The 21,042-nt window shown below is 52.9% G+C and overlaps 1 protein-coding gene across 1 annotated transcript in view; it reads left to right on the plus strand.

Moving 5' to 3' along the window:
* Positions 1 to 1,299: 1,299 nt before the first annotated feature.
* The window catches only part of GPR139 (G protein-coupled receptor 139), a 45,330-nt gene continuing 25,587 nt past the window's right edge, over positions 1,300 to 21,042 (plus strand). The window contains exon 1 of the mRNA XM_056138866.1: positions 1,300 to 1,645. Coding sequence (XP_055994841.1) covers positions 1,522 to 1,645 — 124 coding nt within the window. The 5' untranslated portion in view covers positions 1,300 to 1,521. The remainder of the gene's footprint in view (positions 1,646 to 21,042) is intronic.

Genomic DNA, 21,042 nt, shown 5'->3' on the forward strand with positions numbered 1-21,042 from the left:
AACCCCATCCCCAGTCCTACCTCTGACAAGGATGGAAATGGAACTCCCCAGCCCATAGCAGGGCCTGAACGTGTGGCGGTCTCCTCCCTCCCTCCCTCCTGGGAGGCCTGGAGAAGGCTGGAGAGGAGCCAGCTTTCTCTGGGGGTCACGGCTGTGGGGATGTTGGGACGGGGGCTGAGGGCAGTCCAGGCTCCTGCGTCAATCCCCCTCTTCCCCGGCAGCAGCTTAGGTGGGCACTGAAAATGATGCTCACACTTTCTGCAGAACGTGCCACATGCGCGTGTGCCCCAGACACGCCCACTACGGGGGTGAGGTCGGCAGAACAGCCCCCAACCCCCTGTCCTGAGCAGCAGGGGTCACACTCCTCCTGATACCAGCCTGCCTGAGAGTGCCACCTGCTTGCTCCCTCTCCCAGGAGGGCAGAAGTGTGGGGTGCCGGGGAGGGGGAGGGGCCCTCGTGTCCGCGGGGGGTGGGGGAGGTGTGAGATGGGAGGGCGCCCGCCAGCCCTCCTGACTGCACCAGGAGGCCCCCGGGGTTTTGTGTCCCTGTGAAAGAGCGTGGGTGAGTGTCTGAGCAGCTGCAACCTCTTTATCCCCTGCGGCCAGGCTGCTGGGTCAGCCGGCAGCGTTGGCAAACAAAGAACAGGACGGATCTAGGACCTCCACCCAGGACGCCCCCTGCGCCCACACCCGCACGCGGACGGGCTTGGCCAACCCACCGGCCAGGAGCATCCTCGCCCTCCCGCCTCCCTTCTACCGGCCCTGGGGGTGACGCCTCCTTCTGACGCCCAGGCGAGGGGGCACGAGAGGTGGCTGGAAGGAGAGTCGCGAGAGGCAAACTGAGGACACGCTAGAGGCGTACGAGCCCGCGCTCAGGGGAGCGGGTCCCACCCACCCCGCGCCCCTCCCGCGCCGGGGGCGCGCCCGCCGGTAGCCCGTCCCCACCCTGGTCTTCTGGGGGGCTTGGGGGGAGGGGTCCCCGGGTTTCTATGTCTTCTCCTCCTGGAGACGCTGAGAGGCAGCTGGGGAGCCCCCCTGCTCCCGGGCATCCCACCCACCCCACCTCACCCGCGTGTCCAGGCGGCTGCTGATTGGTTGCGGGGAGCCGCGTCCCAGCCCCCCGGCTCCGAGGCGGGAGCCGAGCGGGTCTGAGAAGGGAGGCGCGCGCGCGGGCGCGGGCGCGCACACACACACACACACACACACACACACGCACGCACGCACGCGCGCACACACACGCACGCACACACCCGTCCTGAGACACACACACACACACACACACACACGCGCACCCACACGCGCGCGCGCGCACACACGCACCGGCTCGGGCAGCCGCGCCCGAGTCTCCGCGCCCCGCGCCCGCGCCAGGGCTGAGCCGGGACCTCGGCTGGCAAGTGCGGGACGAGCCGGGCGGCGGCGGCGGCGGCGGCGGCCGCGGGCAGGGCAGGTGCTGCGGGCCCCGAGGCGCCGCCACCCCGGGGTCCAGAGCGGGGCCGGCAGGCAGCAGCGCGGGGCGCGCTCATGGAGCACACGCACGCCCACCTGGTCGCCAACGCCTCCCTGTCCTGGTCCCCCGGCTCGGCCTGCGGCTTGGGCTTCGTGCCCGTCATCTACTACAGCCTCCTGCTGTGCCTCGGCTTACCAGGTGAGGGGGGCGTGTGGGGGTGGGGTGGGAGGGAGGCGGGACGCGGCGAGGGTCCTGGCGAGGAGGGGGAAGGGCCCCCCAAGTGCGCCGTCGCCGCCCTCCTGGCTAGCTCCCCACCCGGCGATCCCTGCTCCCTGCCTTCCCCGACTCCGAAAAAGTTTTCAGTGTAAAGGGCAATTGCGGACATTCCCCGCGCGGGGATGGGGTGGGGAGGGAGTCGCCTGCCCCGCGGGGCTCGTGCGTGTTGCACACGCGCGTGCTTCACCAGGAGCGCCGGCGGTAGCAGCGCGCGAGGGGTGCGTGCGCACCGGACGCGGGGGGCTGTGGGTGTGTGCGGTGTGGACCCTCTAGAGAGCCCAAGAGGTAGCGGCAAGCGCCGGTGCGGGACTGGACTGCCCCGTTCTTGGACAGATGGGGTGGGGGGTGGCCACAGCCCAGGGCGCACCTTGCCCCTCTGTGCGTGAAGCGGCGGACGCAGGTGCTGGGCACTGCCTTGCCCCTGCAGGGCGGGATGCTGGGACGAACAAGGGGTTTGCCGGGCTGCATCCCTAGCCAGGAGGGCTTTCTAAAGTCCCCTGGAACCATACCCTCCTAGGTGAGGGTGCACGCACACACACTCATTGCCTGCAGAGGCCACGGCCTCAGGGGGTCACGGTCTCCTTGAAGATGTGCCTAGCACAGGAGCGCCCGTGCACGCAGGCACACACACACACTCCAACCCGGCCTCGGGGCCACCAGCGTCGGCCACCAGACTCCTGCAGCTGTCTGCCTGATGCCTCACCCGCGCAGCCTCTCCAAAGTGCTGTGGAGACTTCTGCAGAATTCCTGAAGAGAATGGAGCGGCTGGGGGGAGGGGGTTTCTGGGACCCTGGGTTCCGTGGCCCGGTCTTCCAGCGGGCTCTCTGCCGCAGGAAGATTCCTCAAGCTCCCCGGCAGCGAGACCGGAGAGAGGGACAGAGGGCACGGGAAGAACAAACAGTCCGGCAGGAGCCTAGAGTCTCGGGGACCTCTGCGCAGCCTCTCCAGCGCCCGAGGAGCTGGAGTTGGGGGGCATTCTTTGCTGGGTGACCTTCTCCCATCCAACCTGGCCACCAGCGCTTCCCCACCACCACTACGAGGTTGCCTAACTAGTTCCTTTCCCCAAGCTGGCAGGCACTAGAAAGGCAAGGTTTACTAATACTGCCCCCCCCACACACACACCGCACCCCTGAGTGATGCCCCAGACTGATGAGGGTGTCTTAGTAATCACACCCCCCACCCCCTTCTCTGGGCACATGCCCTGTCAGTCCCTCCAAATGCAACTGACTTTAGTCCAGCTCCCACCCCACCCCCGCACCGCCACAACTCCCTTTTGGGGTGTGAGCTCTTGAGGAGTTAGATCCTTGCTGACCTCTGCTGAACCAGAGAAGTGACCATCCCCCTCCTGTCCCCCTGAGAACTCACATCAGAACAAGCCCCAGCCACTTTGCCTCCATCCCCATCCCGACTTTCCTTATGGAAAAAAAAAAAGGAAAGAAAGGAAAAAGAAAAACAATTCCCAAGGGATCAGAGACGTAAAGATGACGGAACCCCTCTCCCTGCCCCCCACCCCCACCCCACATAAGTCTCGAATGATGGTGAGACCAAGGGAGAACTCCCCTCTTGGAACCCCTCAAGACTCTGGCAGGAGAGACATGGGGGACATTGGTGGGGGGGAGTGGACACCGGTGACAGGGCCTGGTGTGGGAACATTGTGTGCCTGAAACTCAATCACAAATATCACAGTAACTTGGTTCACGGCAATTCAATTTAAAAAAGAAAAGGAAAAAAGACTCATACCTTTACCGTCTAGCTCACATGCCAGCAAGCGCCTTCCGAGAGCACAGCATTGGTGCCACTGTTTACCTGACGCAGTGCCAAGCATGGGCTCTTGGAGGGAAGAGCCTGGAGGGGGGGTGGTGCCTGGGAGTAGAACCAGGAGGGTGCCGCTGTGCCAACGCCTGCTCCCGTGCTCACGGGCACATACTCTGGGTCTAAGAAGCAGGACCACCTCCAGGTTCTGGGTGCTGGGTGCTGGGGGAGCAGAGAGTTGCGGGAGGGCCTCCATGAGTTCGCCATTTGGTGTTCTGAAGGTCACGGCTTTTTTAAGGAAACACTTAAGCCAGCTCCGTAAAACCCTGAGGATGGCCAAGGATCGCCCAGTGATGGGATGGGCCAAATCGAGAGAAAAACCGCACTGGGTGTGCCCCAGGGCCCTTCCGTGGCTCTGGGCCTCAGTTTACACATCTGTCAAATGGGCAGCTCAAGCAGCGCGGCCCCTGGCGGGGCAGAGGAGAGGAGTTCATGGAGATGCTGGTGCAAGCGAAGGATGGATTCGTGCCAGGAAGCTCACTGGGTGTGGAGGAGGTGGGTGGGGGGGCCGCTGTGCCCCACCAGTGACCAGTGAGAAGAGCCTGGGAGGCCAGGGAGCAGAGCACAGAGGGCTCAGCTCTGCATGTTCCCCCCTGGCGGCACTCACCCTGGTGTTCCCCGCCGGCCAGGGCCCTGCCAGCAATTAGTAAACCCTCATTACCTGCCTCTGGCCTCGAGGCTGACGGGTGTGTAGGAACAGGCCGCCGGGCTCCATCGCATTGTTGAAAACGGAGATTTTAATTGAATCTCAATTGCTGTCAGTGGACTCACCCCAATTCCAGCACTTGCCTCGGTGGTGGTTGGTGGGGAGGGCGAGGGCTGAGGGATGAATGGGGAGGGGGTGAATGCGGGGGAACAGGGACAGCATTAACAGGGCATGGGGTGAGGGGGGGACAGATGGTTCTTACCACCGGGAAGCTCCAGCTTGGTTCGGTTTGATTTTGCTTGGGGGCCACACCCGGAGGTGCTCAAGGCTTACTTCTGGCTCTGCGCTCAGGAATCACTCTTGGCATTGCTCGGGAGACCACAAAGGGTCCAACCCGGAGCAGACTTTGCCCTCTCTGCTGTACTATCGCTCTGGCCCTCGAAACTAAATTTTAAGGAAGAGCATGGGAAAGGCTGTGGGGTCCGATCTCCTACATCCAGGAATGGCCCCCACAAGACTTATTTAACTGTTCTGGAGGAATATCATCTGCCAGGAAGAACCAGTGCCATTTAGCCCACCTGTAAAATGGATGCGCCCATATCAGTGGTATATGCGAAATGAGATGGTCCATGTTAAAATGACTGAGCCCAGTGTCCTTAGGAAGTCCTTATGACTCAGTGTCAGAACGGACCAGCGGAGAATTTTTACTTGAAAAAGTGTCTTTATCACTGAAACATCCCACATTGTTCCTGCCCTTCCTCCCCACTGCCTCTCTGTGCTGTGACAAGCCCCTTGAACCCATTTTACAGATGAGCAAACTGAGATCCAGAAAATCCGGGCACTGTATCGATGGTCACATGAGCAACCCAGTGGGCAAATGCCTACTAATGCCACCGCACCACCCAGCCGTGGGCACCGGGCAGAATTTTGTCTGTCTGCCCTCCATAAGCCCTCTGGCTTTAACATGCCCTCTGGCTCCAATGAGGTCAGTAAAATGTCTCTTAGGTTTTCAAAGCCTGTGCAGGAAGTCAGCAGAGGCAAGGAGGTATGGGGGGCAGGGGGGACACCGAAGCCAGGCCGATGAGCCTGGGGGACACGGGGAGGACAGGGGTGGGGTGGAGGGACCGCTAAGAGAGGAGTGACTTGAAATGAAACTGAAATGTGAAACCAATGTTCTAAATTTCACCTTCTCCACAGCGCCCGCCCGCCCGCCTTGGGTGTTGAGTAAGAGACGAGGAGGGACAGGACAGCCTGAGACCACAACCCCTCCCCCCGCCCCCATGGCTGGCCATGGTCAAGGGTGTACAGGAAGCACTCCTGCCTCCGAGGGCCGGGGTACGATGCAGGGGAAGGTAGGGCTGTGGCCTGGCGTAGCCTGTGCTCAGAGGTTGGGAAGGTTCTAGACCTGGCTCTCACGCCTATGAGCTGTGTGATCCTGGGCGAGTGACTTCCCTCACCCCGTGCCTGTTTCCCATCTGTAAAGTGGGGATGATGATCAGGACATATCTGTTTCAGGGCCAGAAATGAGGATTTTGTGAGTCAAGTGCTGACTTGGCACCCTGAGTGAGTAGTCAATAGGCCAGTTTTTCTCTTTTTTTCTTTTTTTGTGGGAAGGGATAGGCCACCCCTGTCAGGGTGCTCAGGGATTACTCCTGGCTCAGGGGTCACTCTTGGCAGAGCTCAGGAGATCTTATGAGGTGTTGGGATCAAACCCAGGTCAGCCGTGCGCAAGGGAAGCATCATACCTGATGTACTATCTCCCCAGGCCCCTACAGGTCATGTTTTGACCCTTCAAGGATGAGGAAAGTTGAAGAGGAAAATCCCAACTTGTTTTAAGGCATCTTTCCCCCTAATATCAAAAATAGAGACATGACAAGAAAGCTCATATCCAGATTTCTCATGAGCATAGACCCCCCGACAACAAACCCCCAATAACATAGTAAATCTAGCCCAATAATACATGAGAAAGGCACCACATCAAAACCCACTTGGGTCTTATCCCAGGGATGCAAGTTGTTTCAACCCTGGAAACTCAGTCAGTGAGATTCACCACATGAACAAATAAAAACAGAAAACTGTGTGTCTCATCATCTCTGAAGTGGAGAAAAAGTATTTGACAGACTCCAACACCAAATTTGTATTTATCAAAAAAAAAATGAGTCAGAAAGAGAGGAATAGACATAGAAAGATTGCATTCATCTGGGGGATATAAAATAACAAAATATGAGATTAATACCCAAGAATAGCTGAGATCAACACCAGGAGAATTACTCCATAGCTAAGAGGCCAGCCGGGTATTCTAGGGGAAAGGACAGTTCAGATAGAGAAGGGAGCACCAAATGGAGGGTGTTTGGAGGATCCTCCCAGGAGGGGAGATGCAGGTTGAAAGTAGACTGGACTGAACATGTTTGCCACTCAATGCCTCTTTTGCTGATCACAACACCCAAAAGGAGAGAGAAAACAAAAGGAAATGCCCTGCCACAGTGGCAGGGGGGGATGGGGGGAATGCGGGGGGAGGGATATTATCCTTGGTGGTGGAAAATGGGCACTGGTGGAGGGATGGGTATTTGATCATGGTATGACCGAAATCCAAGCACAAAAATTTGTAAGTCGACAACTGTACCTCATGGTGTTTCACTAATAAAAATTAAAAAAAAAAACAGCATTCATTTATATTGTTTTAAATGTCATGAAAAGGAGAGAGCTTCCTATACTTGCTTGGGCATCTATAATCTACATTTAATGAGGAAAAACTGAATGCTTCCTCCCAAGATCTGTGGTGAGGCAAGGAAGTCAGCTCCCACAACTTCTATTCAACATCAGATTGGAAATTCTAGCCAGTGCAATAAGGCAAGAGAAAGGAAAATGAAAGTTTGCAGGAAGGGGTGAATAAATTGTTTCTACTCAAGACTACAACCCCAGAGACTACAAACGCTCGCAAGAATGAGTGCATGCGAACTGTCTACATAACGTTACTATGCAAAAACCCTACTATATAACCTTCAAAATTACTTGGAACTTAAAAATTGGGATTAAAATTTTCCAAATTCCTTCCAAATTCCTTGAAAGACAAGAAAACCTGACATTAGACTCAATTAGAAAGCAAGTGACTGGAGGTAAAGAAAAACTTCTTTTCCTATGCTGCTTCTTTTCCCCTGTGTATGTGCATTCATTTATGTGTGTGTGCATAAAGAAGTCATAATATCATTACAAAGTACAAAGTAATTACTTTGTAATGATAATTACATATGTACATTGCACGTATGCACCTTGATCACTTGATCACTTGATCCCCCGTTATTCATCGATTTACTCGAGTGGGTGCCAGTAACGTCTCCATTCATCCCTGTTGTGCACTAGCATAGCCCAGTGGCATCTGTTCATTCTAGGAACATGCAGAGCCTCAAACCGATCATTCAGGGTCTTGACGAAGAAGTCTGACCATCTTGTAGGTGGGCGTCCACACAATCTTTTGACGTCCCTTGGAATCCAGTCAGTAATGGTTCTAGTCCAGCGGTTGTCTGTAAACCTCATTACGTGTCCAGCCCATCTGATTTTTGATGCCTTGGCAAATGAGACAGCATCCCTGATTCTTGAGCGTTGACAGAGATTGGAACTCCAGATTCTATCTCTCATTTGAGTGAAGCGTGATACTCCAAGCATAGCTCTTTCGATTCCTCTTTGAGAGACCCGAATAGCATTCTCATCCTGTTTTCGTAGGGCCCAGGTTTCTGAGGCATATGTTAATGCAGGAAGAACAGTGGAATCGAAGAGATGTGCTCGGAGCTGGAGGTTCTTTGTCCTCTTAGTTATTTCTTCAACGCTCTTGAAGGCATTCCAAGCCGCTCTCTTCCTCCCGCGTAACTCAGGTGCCAGGTCATTCATCATGTTGATTTCTCGACCTCAGTATATATAACTGTTGCATTCGGAGATGGTGGTTCTGTATGCACCTTAAGAAATTATATTACACTGCACATATGCACCTTAAGAAATTATCACGGTCATGGTCCTCCCGCTGTTCATCGATTTACTCGAGCGGGCTCAGTAACGTCTCCATCATGAGACTTGTTGTTACTGTGTTTGGCATATCGAATACATCACGGGGAGCTTGCCAGGCTCTGCCATGCAGGTGAGATACTCTCGGTAGCTTGCCAGGCTCTCCGAGAGGGGCGGAGGAATCGAACTCGGGTCAGCCATGTTGGCGCTTGTAAGGCAAACGCCCTACTGCTGTGCTACGATTCCCAAACCTAGGACTATTACAAGGCACACATAACCAAGTCTTGTTCCAACCCTTGTTCTCGGTTCCCAGATCCACTCCATCACCACTATCTCCACTCAGGTACCACTTCACTAGCGACTCAGTTTTCCCCTGTATTCTTTGCATGTTTTTTAGAGTGTATGCAAGCAAATATGAATCGGGGATTCCAACTCTCCCCTTTGTTCACCCCTTCCCAACTGAACACAGCATGTACCCTGTCCTATAGTTGCTCTTTTTCTCTTAATCTGTTAGTCATCCCAACAGTATGCACAGCTTTTGCTCTTTTGGGAAGTGGCAGAGTATTTTATTGTCTCTTCCCACCATCACTGAATTCACAGCCTCCACTTTGAAGCGCTCGAGTACGCTCCAGTTTGGAAGAGCTGCTATTCTGGGTGTCCGACTCTCCTCTGTACCCTATCCAGTCTCTTTGTGCACTTTAGGACCACTAGCCTATGAGTGGTGGGCATTCCTTTTGTGTTGTGGTTTTATGTGAGGGTGTCGGGGATTGAACTCGGGGCTACTTACACAGGAGGCAGGAGCCATGCTGAGCCGTATCCCCAGCACCCTGATAACAGAGAGCGAGCCTGAAGAAGCGGTGTGGCTCCAGCAATAACTCAGCATGTGACCTTGAATAAGTCATTGCTGATGGGTCTGGTGAAGGCTGAAGAGAACAGAGCTCGTTGGAGCCACGGTCGAAACACAGGATACTGACGATGCGGTAGCTATACAGGGGTGGGGGTGTTGCCTGGCTGGGCCTGGGGCCTGACTCACCCAGGGCTGGGCTGACCTGGCCTGGGTCCAAGAACCTTTGTAGCAATGGCCCAGGCAGTCTCCTCCATGCCCCCGTACTGTGTCTGTTCTGCGTTGTGCGGGCTGCCTGTCAGAGAGATAGCGGTGGGAATGAACGGACACAGATTTGAATCCTGGTGTTACCTGTATTTGCTCTGTGACCCCATAAAATCATGGTTAAGCAGCTTTCTTTGATGCTGGCTTCTCTGAGTGATTTAGGGTGTTAGGAAATATAACAAAATACAGATCCTGCTTCCCACGTGTGAAGCTGAGCTTATGGCCCTCTGACTTGATAGTCTGTGAACAGCAGCATGTCTCTCTCCCTCTCTGAGCCCCAATGTCATCTTGGATGAGATAGGATGACATCATCATCTTCATCTCATCCCCATCATCATCATCATACTTCAGGACTAAATAGAATTAGCAAAATGCTATAATAATAGGATAATGATAACAATAATGATAATAATAATAATAATAATAACACTTTGGCTGGAGCAATAGCACAGTGGTAGGGAGTTTGCCTTGCACAGCAGCCAGCCCAGCAGAGCTGGGTTCGATTCCTCCGCCCCGCTCGAAGAGCCCGGCAAGCTACCGAGAGTATCTCGCCCGCATGGCAAAGCCTGGCAAGCTCCCCGTGACGTATTCGATATGCCAAACACAGTAACAAGTGTCACAATGGAGAGGTTACTGGGCCCATTTGAGCAAATTGATGAACAACAGGAGAACAGTGCCAGTGCCAGTAATAATACTTTAGGACTAAATGAAATTGGCAAAACGCCGAGCACCATTTGGACACATTTTGGGTAAGTCTAGTCAAATAAGACTTCCATAAACAGCCAAACTTATGGCATGACTCTTGTGGCAACCCAAAATAAAGCATGAGAAGGCTTCTTACACACTGTAGGATCTCAAGAAATAATGGCTTGCATTGTTTTTATTGTCTACCATGTTGATGTGAGAAAGACCAGTACGTCTCCTGGAGCCAATAACTGCATTACACGTGGTTTCCCATAAATGCACACCAGTCCCCTCCAGATGCATCTGGCCGCAATGAAAGGCCAGGCCCTGACAACCACAAAGAAGACCAGCCCAGGGGTGAAGCCACGGGTGATCTGTTCCATCCTAGGGACAGAGAGTTGGTGCCTCCAAGAGAGTCATGGGCAATATCACAGAACAGAAACTGCCACAATAACATCCGTGCGAACAGAAAATGGGCATGAGTGAAAGGGAAGTTGGGGGGGGGAGATGGGGGGTACAAGTTCTACCCACAAAATGGCTGTGCAGAAGCAAAAGAAGAAGCAGGAAGGTGGACAGACATAGATCCTGCCACTAGGCCTCTAAATGTGTGGCCAGTGCTGCCGGTGGGTGAGCAAGAATTTGGCAGAGGGCACCAGGAGGCGCTGGATGAGGCACGGCAGGTCTCTTGAATCCAAACACCTGCAAGAATGAGTCAGGTTGGATACATGAGTCCAGTGGCCCTGCTTGTTGAGGGGGGCCTCCCGTGGGGACAGAGATCACACCATGCTTAGACCTGGGTTTGATCCCCAATGCCATCTGGTCCTCTGGACATCACCGGACACATCCCTGGAGGCCCCTGAACACTGCCAGGTGTGGCCTAGAGGTGCCCAGCACTTCAGGGTTGGCCCGGGAAGCCCAGGCACCACGGGCCCTATGCATATCCTCTAGCTTTTTGCTCTGAACCAAAGACCCTGACTGGCCTAGATAAACCAGTCAGGTTCCAGAGGCCTCCTGAGCACAACTTGGGAAGTGCCCCCATCCACCCACCCCCCAGAAAGGAAAGAAATGTTTGTTTCACTTAGCCAAATGAATCATCATGCTTTCCTGCTGTATTTCTGAAAATACGGATCTTTGTTTTTTATTTTAATTGAATCACTGTGAGATAGTTACAAGCTTTCGTGTGTGAGTTTCAATCATACGATGATCAAACACCCATCCCTCCACCAGTGCACATTGCCCACCACCAATGTCCCTGGTATACCCCCTTTACCCTTTACCGCCCTCCCCCTGCCTCTATGGCAGACAGTTTCCCCCATACTCTCTCTCTACTTTGGGGCATTATGGTTTGCAATACAGATACTGAGAGGCCATCACGTTTGGTCCATTATCCACTTTCAGCACACAGTGCTAATGCTAAATGTCCCAACCCGAACGATCCCTCCAACCATCATTGACTTAGTGATCCCTCCTCTATTCCAGCTGCCTTCTCCCCTAGCTCATGAGGCAGGCTGCCAACTATGGGGCAATATTTCCTGGTACTTGTGTCTACTGTTCTTGAGTGTCAGCCTCATGTTAGAAAATACAGATCTTTGGGTCTCCCTCACTTTCCCTTATTGATGGAGACAGATGTGCCCAAGTAACACAGAAATGTCCTGGCTGGTACAGCCTGCTGCACTTCCATTGCCCTTTCTGTGTGTTGGGGGATTCTTCAAATCACTCTGTGTGTGTGTGTGTGTGTGTGTGTGTGTGTGTGTGTGTATCTTCTTCATATCTCTCCATGAGTTGTTCATGTCCCTTCGTTACCTCTGAGGCTCATAGCATCCCCATTTCTCAGATGACAATACTTGAGTCACCCAAGGTCACATGACTGAAAAGCAGGCAAGCAGCACTGGCCCTGGCTGTTCAGCATCACTGTAACCAAGTGGAAGTGCCACTGACCTTGGGCTGGGTCATGACGGACAGCAGGGAGAAGAGGGAAGTGGGGTCATGGGAAAGCCCGAGGCCCCCATTCCACTACTAATCCGAAGGTCCTCGAGTTGCCAAATGCTTCCTCCTCATGTAGAAATTCAGATTTTAATGCTAAGTGTCCCCATGTGTCCATGCTGGCCATGAACTTCAAATTAAAAAACAAAAATCACTCTGCCAGCCATCATGGCAGGAACCTGGTCACACTTGTCTACAGATGCCAGAGCAGAAAGAGAGGGGCAGGGGTCTTCTGGAAGCCCCCAGTGGGGGTTTTTGCGGATGGAGCTCAGAGGATAGGACGAGGAATGAGGACGATGAGGACCAGGAGACGGATGCAGCTGCCTGAGGGAATCGGGCCCAGGAGAGCCAGGACTTGGCCTCCCGGGAGGGAAGAGCTCCAAGACTTCCCAAGAGCCGCGTGTTGACAACATCTTGGAATGTGAATAGACCGTTTGCAGGGAAAGGGAAGAACTCGTCCAACTGACTGCAGGGAGCGGGTCCAGGGGTCCCCAAATCTGGATCCCCATTTCTGTTTCATGACTTCCTCTTGGCGAGGCCCTGGCAAGGTGCTTGCAGCTCTGTGTTCCCCCCTGAAGAATGGGGCAGAGACAAGATAAGAGTCTGTGACTGGGAAGGGGCCCGGGTCCACCTCTGCAGGATGTTGGTTTAGTTTGGCTTGGTTTCAGTGCTGGGGATCAAACTCAGGACCTTCCCCATCCCAGGCAAGTGCTCTACTGTGAGGCATACCACCCGTCGGAAGCTGGTTAGGTTTTTGTTTGTTTGTATGTTCTGATGAGTCCAAACTGAGACCTCAACTGAAGTCACAGCACATGGTCGGAACCAGAACCTAGTTATCCCAACTCATACTTAACTCATGTTCAACAGAAGCACAGTTGGGGGTATCTGGAGAGGAACCGGAGAGGATAGGAGACTGGGTGGTGTGAGCCCTGAGTCATCCCATAGATATCGGGGCTGGGGGCAGTTGTGGGAGGCAGGATTCTGGGGCATCTCAGGACGAACCCTTCAATCCCTTCTCTTCTTTGTTACGTATGATTCCATCCAAGACTGTGTCTCTGCTTGGTGCCGGCGGGGCCCTGACAGCTTTTCAGACCTGCTAAATCTCCCTCTGAAAGTGACACAGAACAGACCCCAGGCACGGCCCCTTTGCCAACTGCAGGATCTGGCGAGCGCTGAATGTCTCTCTAGCACTGCCATGGCTTTCACTTATTTTTATGACTTTTTAAAAATATCTATGGGGAAGGGATCACTAAGTTAATGATGGTTGGAGGGATCGTCCAGGATGGGAGATGAGTGCTGAAAGTGGATAAAAGACCAAACGTGATGGCCTCTCAGTATCTGTATTGCAAACCATAATGCCCAAAAGTATAGAGTATGGGGGAAATTGTCTGCCATAGAGGGAGGGGGAGTTAGGATGGGGGGGGGGGCGCGTGTACTGGGTACATTGGTGGTAGAGAATGGGCACTGGTGGAGGGATGGGTGTTTTATCATTGTATGACTGAAACTCAAACATGAAAGCTTGTAACTGTGTCGCACAGTGATTCAATAATAAAAATTTTTAAATATATCTATGGGGGTGACATATAGAAGTGGTAGAGGAGGAGGAGGAGGAGGAGGAGGAGGAGGAGGCCACCCAGGGATGCAGCCCCTCAGCACACACCTGGCAGTTCAGTCTTTGGATTTGCTGCTGGAAACCACCAGGCTGTGCCCAGCTGTGTCCAGGAGCCAGGCTGTACCATGGATCAGATTCAGGGTCTTGCACCTATGAGGCAGGCGCTTATCCCTGAGAGACTCAGCCTGGACCCTGTCTTTGTGTTGAAGGTCAACTGTGCTTCAGTGTTGCTTTGCACCAGGCATCGTTCCAATCCATATTGCCCCCTTTGTGGTGCCCGCATTTCCTCTAAGCAGCTGTTCAGCTCTTGCCTGCTTTGTCTGCTGGTCTGGGGGAGGGGGGTTCACAGCCAGCAGTGCTCAGGGCTTACTCCTGGCTCTGTGCTTATGGAACCCTTTGCAGTGCCAGAGTTCCAACCCTGGTTGGTGAAGTGGAAGGCAAGCTGTTTTACCCGCACCTCAGCCCTTGACATTTTAGTGCACCCACAGCTGTGGGTCTTATTTCATTTTATTCCAGTTAACTGAAGACGATCAAAAGATCAACAATGAAAGTATGAAGCCTGATTAGAAAGTCACCTATACTCAGAACCCTCAGGGATGTAAACTCATGGATCTGAGCTTCCAGCTAGACATTCTAGGACAATCTAAAGCAACACCAAAGCTGGCCAGTGAAAACCAAGTTCCTAGAAAGAGACCAGGGGCAGATAAATTACACACCCACTTTGGATAGGCAGCAGTAAATGAAATTAAACATCCTGACTATCATTTAGATGGATTGCAGCGTGGAGGCACACGGTTAAAGAAAATATATTGTGAAGAGTAGTTTCACCTAGTCCTTCTTGATTTTTTTAAGTTACTCCATGGGGGTGGTGCAGAATTGAAATTGTATAGGCAGCAATATTACAGAAATCACGTAGTATGAGGAGAAACAGCAAATCACTTTAAAACAGACCTCAGTAAGGAAATAATAGGACAGTGATATAGCATGTCACAAAACTCATGACATTGTCCAACCAGGCACTAAAATCTAGGGAGCTCCCATCTAATATGATATTCATGGTGAGGAAACTTAGGCCCAGAAAGGGCTACCAAGTCCCCCAACGTTACATAGCCATTAGGTAGTGACCCCTAACCCAAAATCTATGGATTCTAAGTCTAGCAGACTTGACCATAACAACTCAATTGATCTTGCCAATTCCAGCTCCTACCAAAAGAAATGCAAGGTCAGGGCATGGCAGGACCATGGCTACCGCGAGTCCCAGGAGGATTCCAAGAGCAGAAACGTCCCTCTGTGGACAACCCAGGGTCCTGGCTTTTCTATAAAACTGGAATTCTCTTCCTGAAACAACGGGACCACACTGAAAGGAAGCTAGACCTTTTCAAACAAATTTCTACTTTGCTCCAGAGAAGGATGAGGCAAGAAATCAGAGGTCACAATTAGACAAGTGTCTCTGCATTCGTTGACTCAATTATTCATATGTCCACCCACCCACCCCTCTACCCACTAACCTGTCCATCCATCCAACCAACCCCTCATTCACCCACTCACCCACTCACCCAAACAGCCAACCACCCATTCATTCAACCATTCACCTGCCCGCGCCTCCATCCATCCACATGCCTGGCCTTGTCCGATGTGTGGAGCTGCCCGCGCCTGCAGGAAGAGGAAGGGGTGGGTGGAAGGAGACGGGGAAGCTTCCCCAAGGCAAGAGGGACCCTGCACACATAAGAACTGGGGACCCCCATGGAGTGAGGGGAGGTTTTGGGGGAGCTTTGTGAAGCCCCACCGAGTGCCCCGAGCTGGGCAGCACCCTCTGCATTGGGGGCGCCCTCTCCACAGCCACTTCTCTGGCCCAGAGCCCTGAGCCTTTGGCAGTCGGGACGCCGGCCGACTGCCTTCCTGCCACCAGCATTTCTCAGCATTTCAACTAAGGGCAAAGCAGATAGCCACAGTACTTCCGCAGAGAGACTCAGCACATACATACAGGCAGAGGAGCACATGCACGTGCACACACAGAAACACGTATGAACACAAACACATAGAGACACATATGAACACATGCACATGAACAGAGAGGCACATATGAACAAATACTATGAACACAGAGACACATATGAACACATACATATGAACACCAAGTCACATATGAACATATTCATGTGAACACAGAGACACAAATGAACACACATACATACGAACACACAGACACATATGAATACTAATATGTATAAACACAGAGACACATATGAATGCATACATATGAACACACAAACACTGACACATGAGCACACACACATACATATGAACACAGAAAGATATGTGAACACACAGGCACACACCTACAAATGCACAAATACATACAAATTCACATACATGGAATGAAAACATGCATACAGTGATACACATGAACACACAAGAAAAAAGACACATGAACACAAAGATACACATAGGAACACACAGATACACAGGGACGCATACATATAAACACACGAATACACACAAACACACAACTCAAATGCCCACAGACACACACAGACACACCCCCAGAGACTCACTAACGTAACCGCTCAGAAATGCCTGCATGCGTGGGCACTTGCTCGCACCCCTCGCAGCCAACACGGTGGCATGTCCTGGCGTTCAGCATTCCCGGCTTCACCCGCCCTGCTCTGCTCAGCAGCGAAGCTGGCAAGAGCCATCGCCGGCCTCTGGAGAGCAGAGCAGCAGCTCCATGCGGGCGCGGGTGCGGGAGCGGGCGCCAATCCCAGTGGGGCTGGGGAACGCGGGTGCTGGGCACGGGTGCGGGAACAGGTGCCAGTCCAGGTGTGGGTGGAGGTGTGGGTGAGGGTTCGGGTGTGGGCATGGGTGTGGGTGCGAGGACTGCAGGAAGTAGAGAGGGGCTTGGGTGCTGGGAAGTGTGGCCGGAGCCCTGGGACCCCGGCTTTAGCCTCACACCAGGACCCTTCCATACACACCTCCCAGCCCAACAAACTCAGAAATGGAGCCCGCGTGGGTTTGAGGCTCAGGGGAAAATGCTAGGTGGGACCCTGGTCCCCAATTCCCTGAGAGTCCCAGCGTGAGGAAAGCACGTGCAGCATCCCGCCCACTCCACATCCCACCCACCCCCAAATGAGGAGGACCTGCCCCGGAAGTGAAAAGTGAAGGGGGCAGCCACTGTGTGAGCCCCGGGGGCTCCAGCTGGAACTGAGGAAGAGCAGGAGGCCAGCACGGGCTGCCTCATACCCACCCCCACCCCCACCCCCACCCCGCAGTTCGCAACAAGCAGCTGGGGTTTTCCTCTAAGTGCTGCGACAGGAGGCAGGATAAGTGATGCGATTTTTGAGTCTTTTGAAAGAATGTCCCATGGGGCAAGGACGAGGAGGTGGGCTGGCCAGGGGCCCTTCCCAGCACCTGCAGAGTGAAAGAGATGCCCGAGGCGCAAGCTCATGTAACCCCGCACCCCCCAGGGGCCCCCAGAAAAGCCGAGTCGGACAAGAGAGGGGGGCAAGTCAAGGACATCCCCTCCCACCATATCCCCACCCATCCTCCAGGAGACCCCGGGACCACAGAGGGCTAGTGCCTGGGCCACACCTTGAACAAGGTGGCTAATAACCCTGTGGCCATTACAAAAGGTCTGGACAGAGAGAAATAAACAACCTGGAGGGGAAGGGGAAAGGGGCCATCTCCGGTGCTGTCATTTCACTTGGGGAAGGGTGGCTGGAGGGCTGGGTGGCTTCACCGGCGGTCTTTGCCTGTGGTCTGCAGCCCCCGCTCCAGGATGGAGATGGAGGTGGTACACCGGGACATGCTGCCTCCCATCCTGCTCACAATGGCTCTTCAGGACAGAGGTGGAGGGTTTAGAGGAAGGGGTCACTTTTCTTGATCATCTGCTTCATCATCAGCTTGAAATCCCCAGCTTGAAAGAAATCCCCTCCCTCTGCTGGTGAGAGCTTGTGGTCACTCATCCCGCTAGGCACCCCCATTCTGGGGGTCCTGGATAGGGTCTGGGGGTCTTGGCGCACCAACAGCTGGCTGGAAACTCAGGCCTTGGGGAAGGGGAGGAGGCCTGGGGACTTGTTTTCTTTCAAAGCAGTCTCCCTATTAAATTCAGAGGCGGATACCCCAAAGCCCAGACTCTCATGACTCTTAAGGAATTTCCAGTTCTGGCAAAATAGCTCCCCCTGACTGTGCCCAAACACCTGGAAGCAAGTGACCATCACTCCCATGGCAGGGCTGTGGTATCTGGTGAGCCCGAGTCGCCACCTTGCCCTCACCTTCCCAGCATGAAGATTCTTGTTCTTATAAATCTCGGCTGCTCTTCTTTATCTTCCCTAAATTGCCCTTAGAGGATTTTGAATTGGCGTCTTGATGCCTTCCTCAAATTTGACTATCTAGAAAACACACACACACACACACACACACACACACACACACACACACACGTACCCATCCACTCCACTAGAGTCTGGGTCTGATCTCCTCTTTTTTTCAGTCAGTCTGCAAGTGTTCTGCAGGAAGGGCAGTTGTGAAGACCTGGACTTGAGTTCCAGATAGACTTCCTACCCCTGTGGAGTCCACTTTTCTGAATCTCTATTTCCGCAGCTGTAAAGTGAGACCGAAAGCAACTGCCTTGTGGTGTTGAATACACTCGACCATGTCCACAAAGAGCCTGGACCAAAAAAGGTGCTGAAGCAAGAGGCAAGTTTCCTGAGACCCACAGGGGTTTCTCCTCAGGCCCCACCAGGCTCCTGCCGCGCAGGAAAGGCTCCGTTCCCTGCCATCCTGCTTTGTTCTGGGGGCCTCAGAGGTATCAGTGCTGGGAAAAGCAGAGTTGAGCCTGAAATGGTCTGTTCCCTTAAAGCACTCACACTCACTTAGGCAGCGGGGCAGATCCATCGTCACGCAGTGTGACGAGCCCGTGACAGGCTGAGGGGGAGGCAGTTGAGCTCCCAGAGGGACTCCAACCTTCATTTGGCTGGGAATAGCAGAGGGATGCTGAGTTATGCTGTCTTTGGCAGAGGGGCAGAGTCTAAGGTCTCCCTTCATGCCAATGCTCACCGGGGGGATTTGGAATTTGGTAAGTATTGGGTGGGTGGGTAGATGAGCATATGCATAAATAGATGACTGCCATCTTACTCCCAAGAATGTAATTTCCATGTTATACAGAAGAAACTGGAGACAATATCTTGATCATAACGGAATTCATCATTCTCACCGTCATCATCCCCATGGTCATCATTTCTTACCACTAGCATCACCACTGCTACCTTAACCATCACTACCACAATTCTACCACCAGCACAATATTACCACTACCACTGTCACCACCAATACTATCAACATGAACACCACCACCACACCACCTTTATCACCACCAATATCAACATCACAACCACCACATCAGCACCATCAGCACCACCACCATCACCATCATCACCACCACCACCATCACCATCAGCACCACCATCAGCACCACCACCATCAGCACCACCATCACCATCACCATCAGCACCACCATCAGCACCACCGTCAGCACCACCACCATCAGCACCATCAACACCACCACCATCACCACCATCAGCACCACCATCACCATCACCACCATCAGCATCATTACCACCACCACCACCACCATCACAACCATCACCACTACCATCATCCTTTAATGAGCAAATAACTTACTCTCAGCCCAGCACTTGATCAAACCCATTACTCTATGTAACCTTGCAGGACTAGGAGTAGTACCACTATGATCCTTCCGTGACTGATTGGGACAGAGATGAACTGGGAGGGAAGTGACCTGCCCAAGGTCATTCAGCAGCTGAGCAGAGGAACTGTGGTGCAATAGCCCTGCATGGTTGCTGGGTTCTGCACTCATCATGGGTTTGCTACTGACATTGGTATTCAGGACATCGGAGAAGACAAATGCTGTGTCTACAGACCTCTGCCTTGGTTCATCTTCCCAGCTTGATCTTTGCAGACATTTTGAGGGACTGTGTCTTTCTTCCTGATTAAGTAGACTCCTGGTGTCCCCAGTGCCCTCTCCCCAAACAGATGGTTTAATTACTTGAAATTATTTTTAAGCAAGGACGGGCAGGTGAATTCCCTCTCCACCCCACATCTACAAAATGGAAATTGAGTTGCTTTTTTTTTAAGTAGCATATTGCGAGGAAACAATTCCACTGGCAAACCTGTCATCTTCCAAAGCCTTCCAAGGTTTCCCTTATCAGCCAGAAACGGGCTCAAGTACAGTTGAGTGCTCAGAATTCCAAAGCCAATTCTGCTGTTAGCCATGTTCGCTAACCATCTATTCTGGGCCAGGCTTGAGAGAGAATCATCAGGAAGAGCCACAAAGGTTAATCTTGTACTGGTCAATATGCAAAGTGAATTAAAACTCACAGAGGCCTTTCATGACTATTATGCTCCTGACACTCTGAGGAGTTCAGTTGCTTATCCCGAATTACTACGATCAGGCATAGCTGAAGCCCAAAGCCGCAGCCTTGGACGCCCACCCCAACAAATACACATGGCAGGAACGATCCCTGCAAGGGAGCCCCATCATCCATTCATCTAAGCACTTAGTGCCAGCATCTGAGGCCACCGAGACCAATAGATCTGGGTTCCTGGCCCGTGGGAGGGCACAATCTGGCTGGAGAGATGAAGTGAGTGGCACGCACTAACATGAGCTGAGTTAGAAGAAAGCCCATGTCCTCGGGGGCTGAGGGGAAGGCAGCACCCTGGGCTGAGGGGCAGCATTGGGATGGGGCCCGGGGCCCAGGTTATCAGGACTGATACTGAAACCTGATGTTTGGAACTCACCCTCCTCCTTTCTGCAGTGTATGTTCTGAGCACATGGTTGGTTCCTCCTGGATCCATGCACTGAGTGTCCACACACACACACACACACACACACACACACACACACACACACACACATCAATCAAAATCTTCACCTGACTCTGCAGAGGAGAAAGATCAATCCACTTGGCTCAGGCTTTTGTTACACGTGCTGTTCTCGTGGCTGAAACAAGTCAATGGAAAATTATTATGACCTGTGAAACTGTCATCATCTGGCCACTGTTTGACCTGTTACAGTCTCCGTTTTTTATGGTTCAAGCTCTTACCCTGATATGGAATAATTTGCTTTTCATAAGAAAAGTTCGGGTTGATGTAGGAGGCCCCAGCTAATGGCCCGATGCTGTACCATCACCCCTATACCCCACATTGGCCACACAGTGAAATTCGCGGCAGACCCAGGGGCTGCCTGATGTCAGTGGCTTTAATGGTGGAAAGGAAATGAATCATCTTTGACCTAAATCACCTGCTGCCTGTTGCAGCTGTTGCTGGCAATCACCGCAAAGTGCCTACCTCCATAGGATGGGTGCTAATGGGTTTGCTTCCCCCGCAAAAGTAGGATGTGCCTACTTAGGATTCCATAGGCTATTCTTGGGATCTGGGAACATTAATTTCTAAGAGGGGAG

Source organism: Sorex fumeus, unplaced genomic scaffold (assembly GCF_029834395.1).
Source record: "Sorex fumeus unplaced genomic scaffold, SorFum_2.1 ptg000130l, whole genome shotgun sequence".
NCBI lineage: Eukaryota > Metazoa > Chordata > Mammalia > Eulipotyphla > Soricidae > Sorex > Sorex fumeus.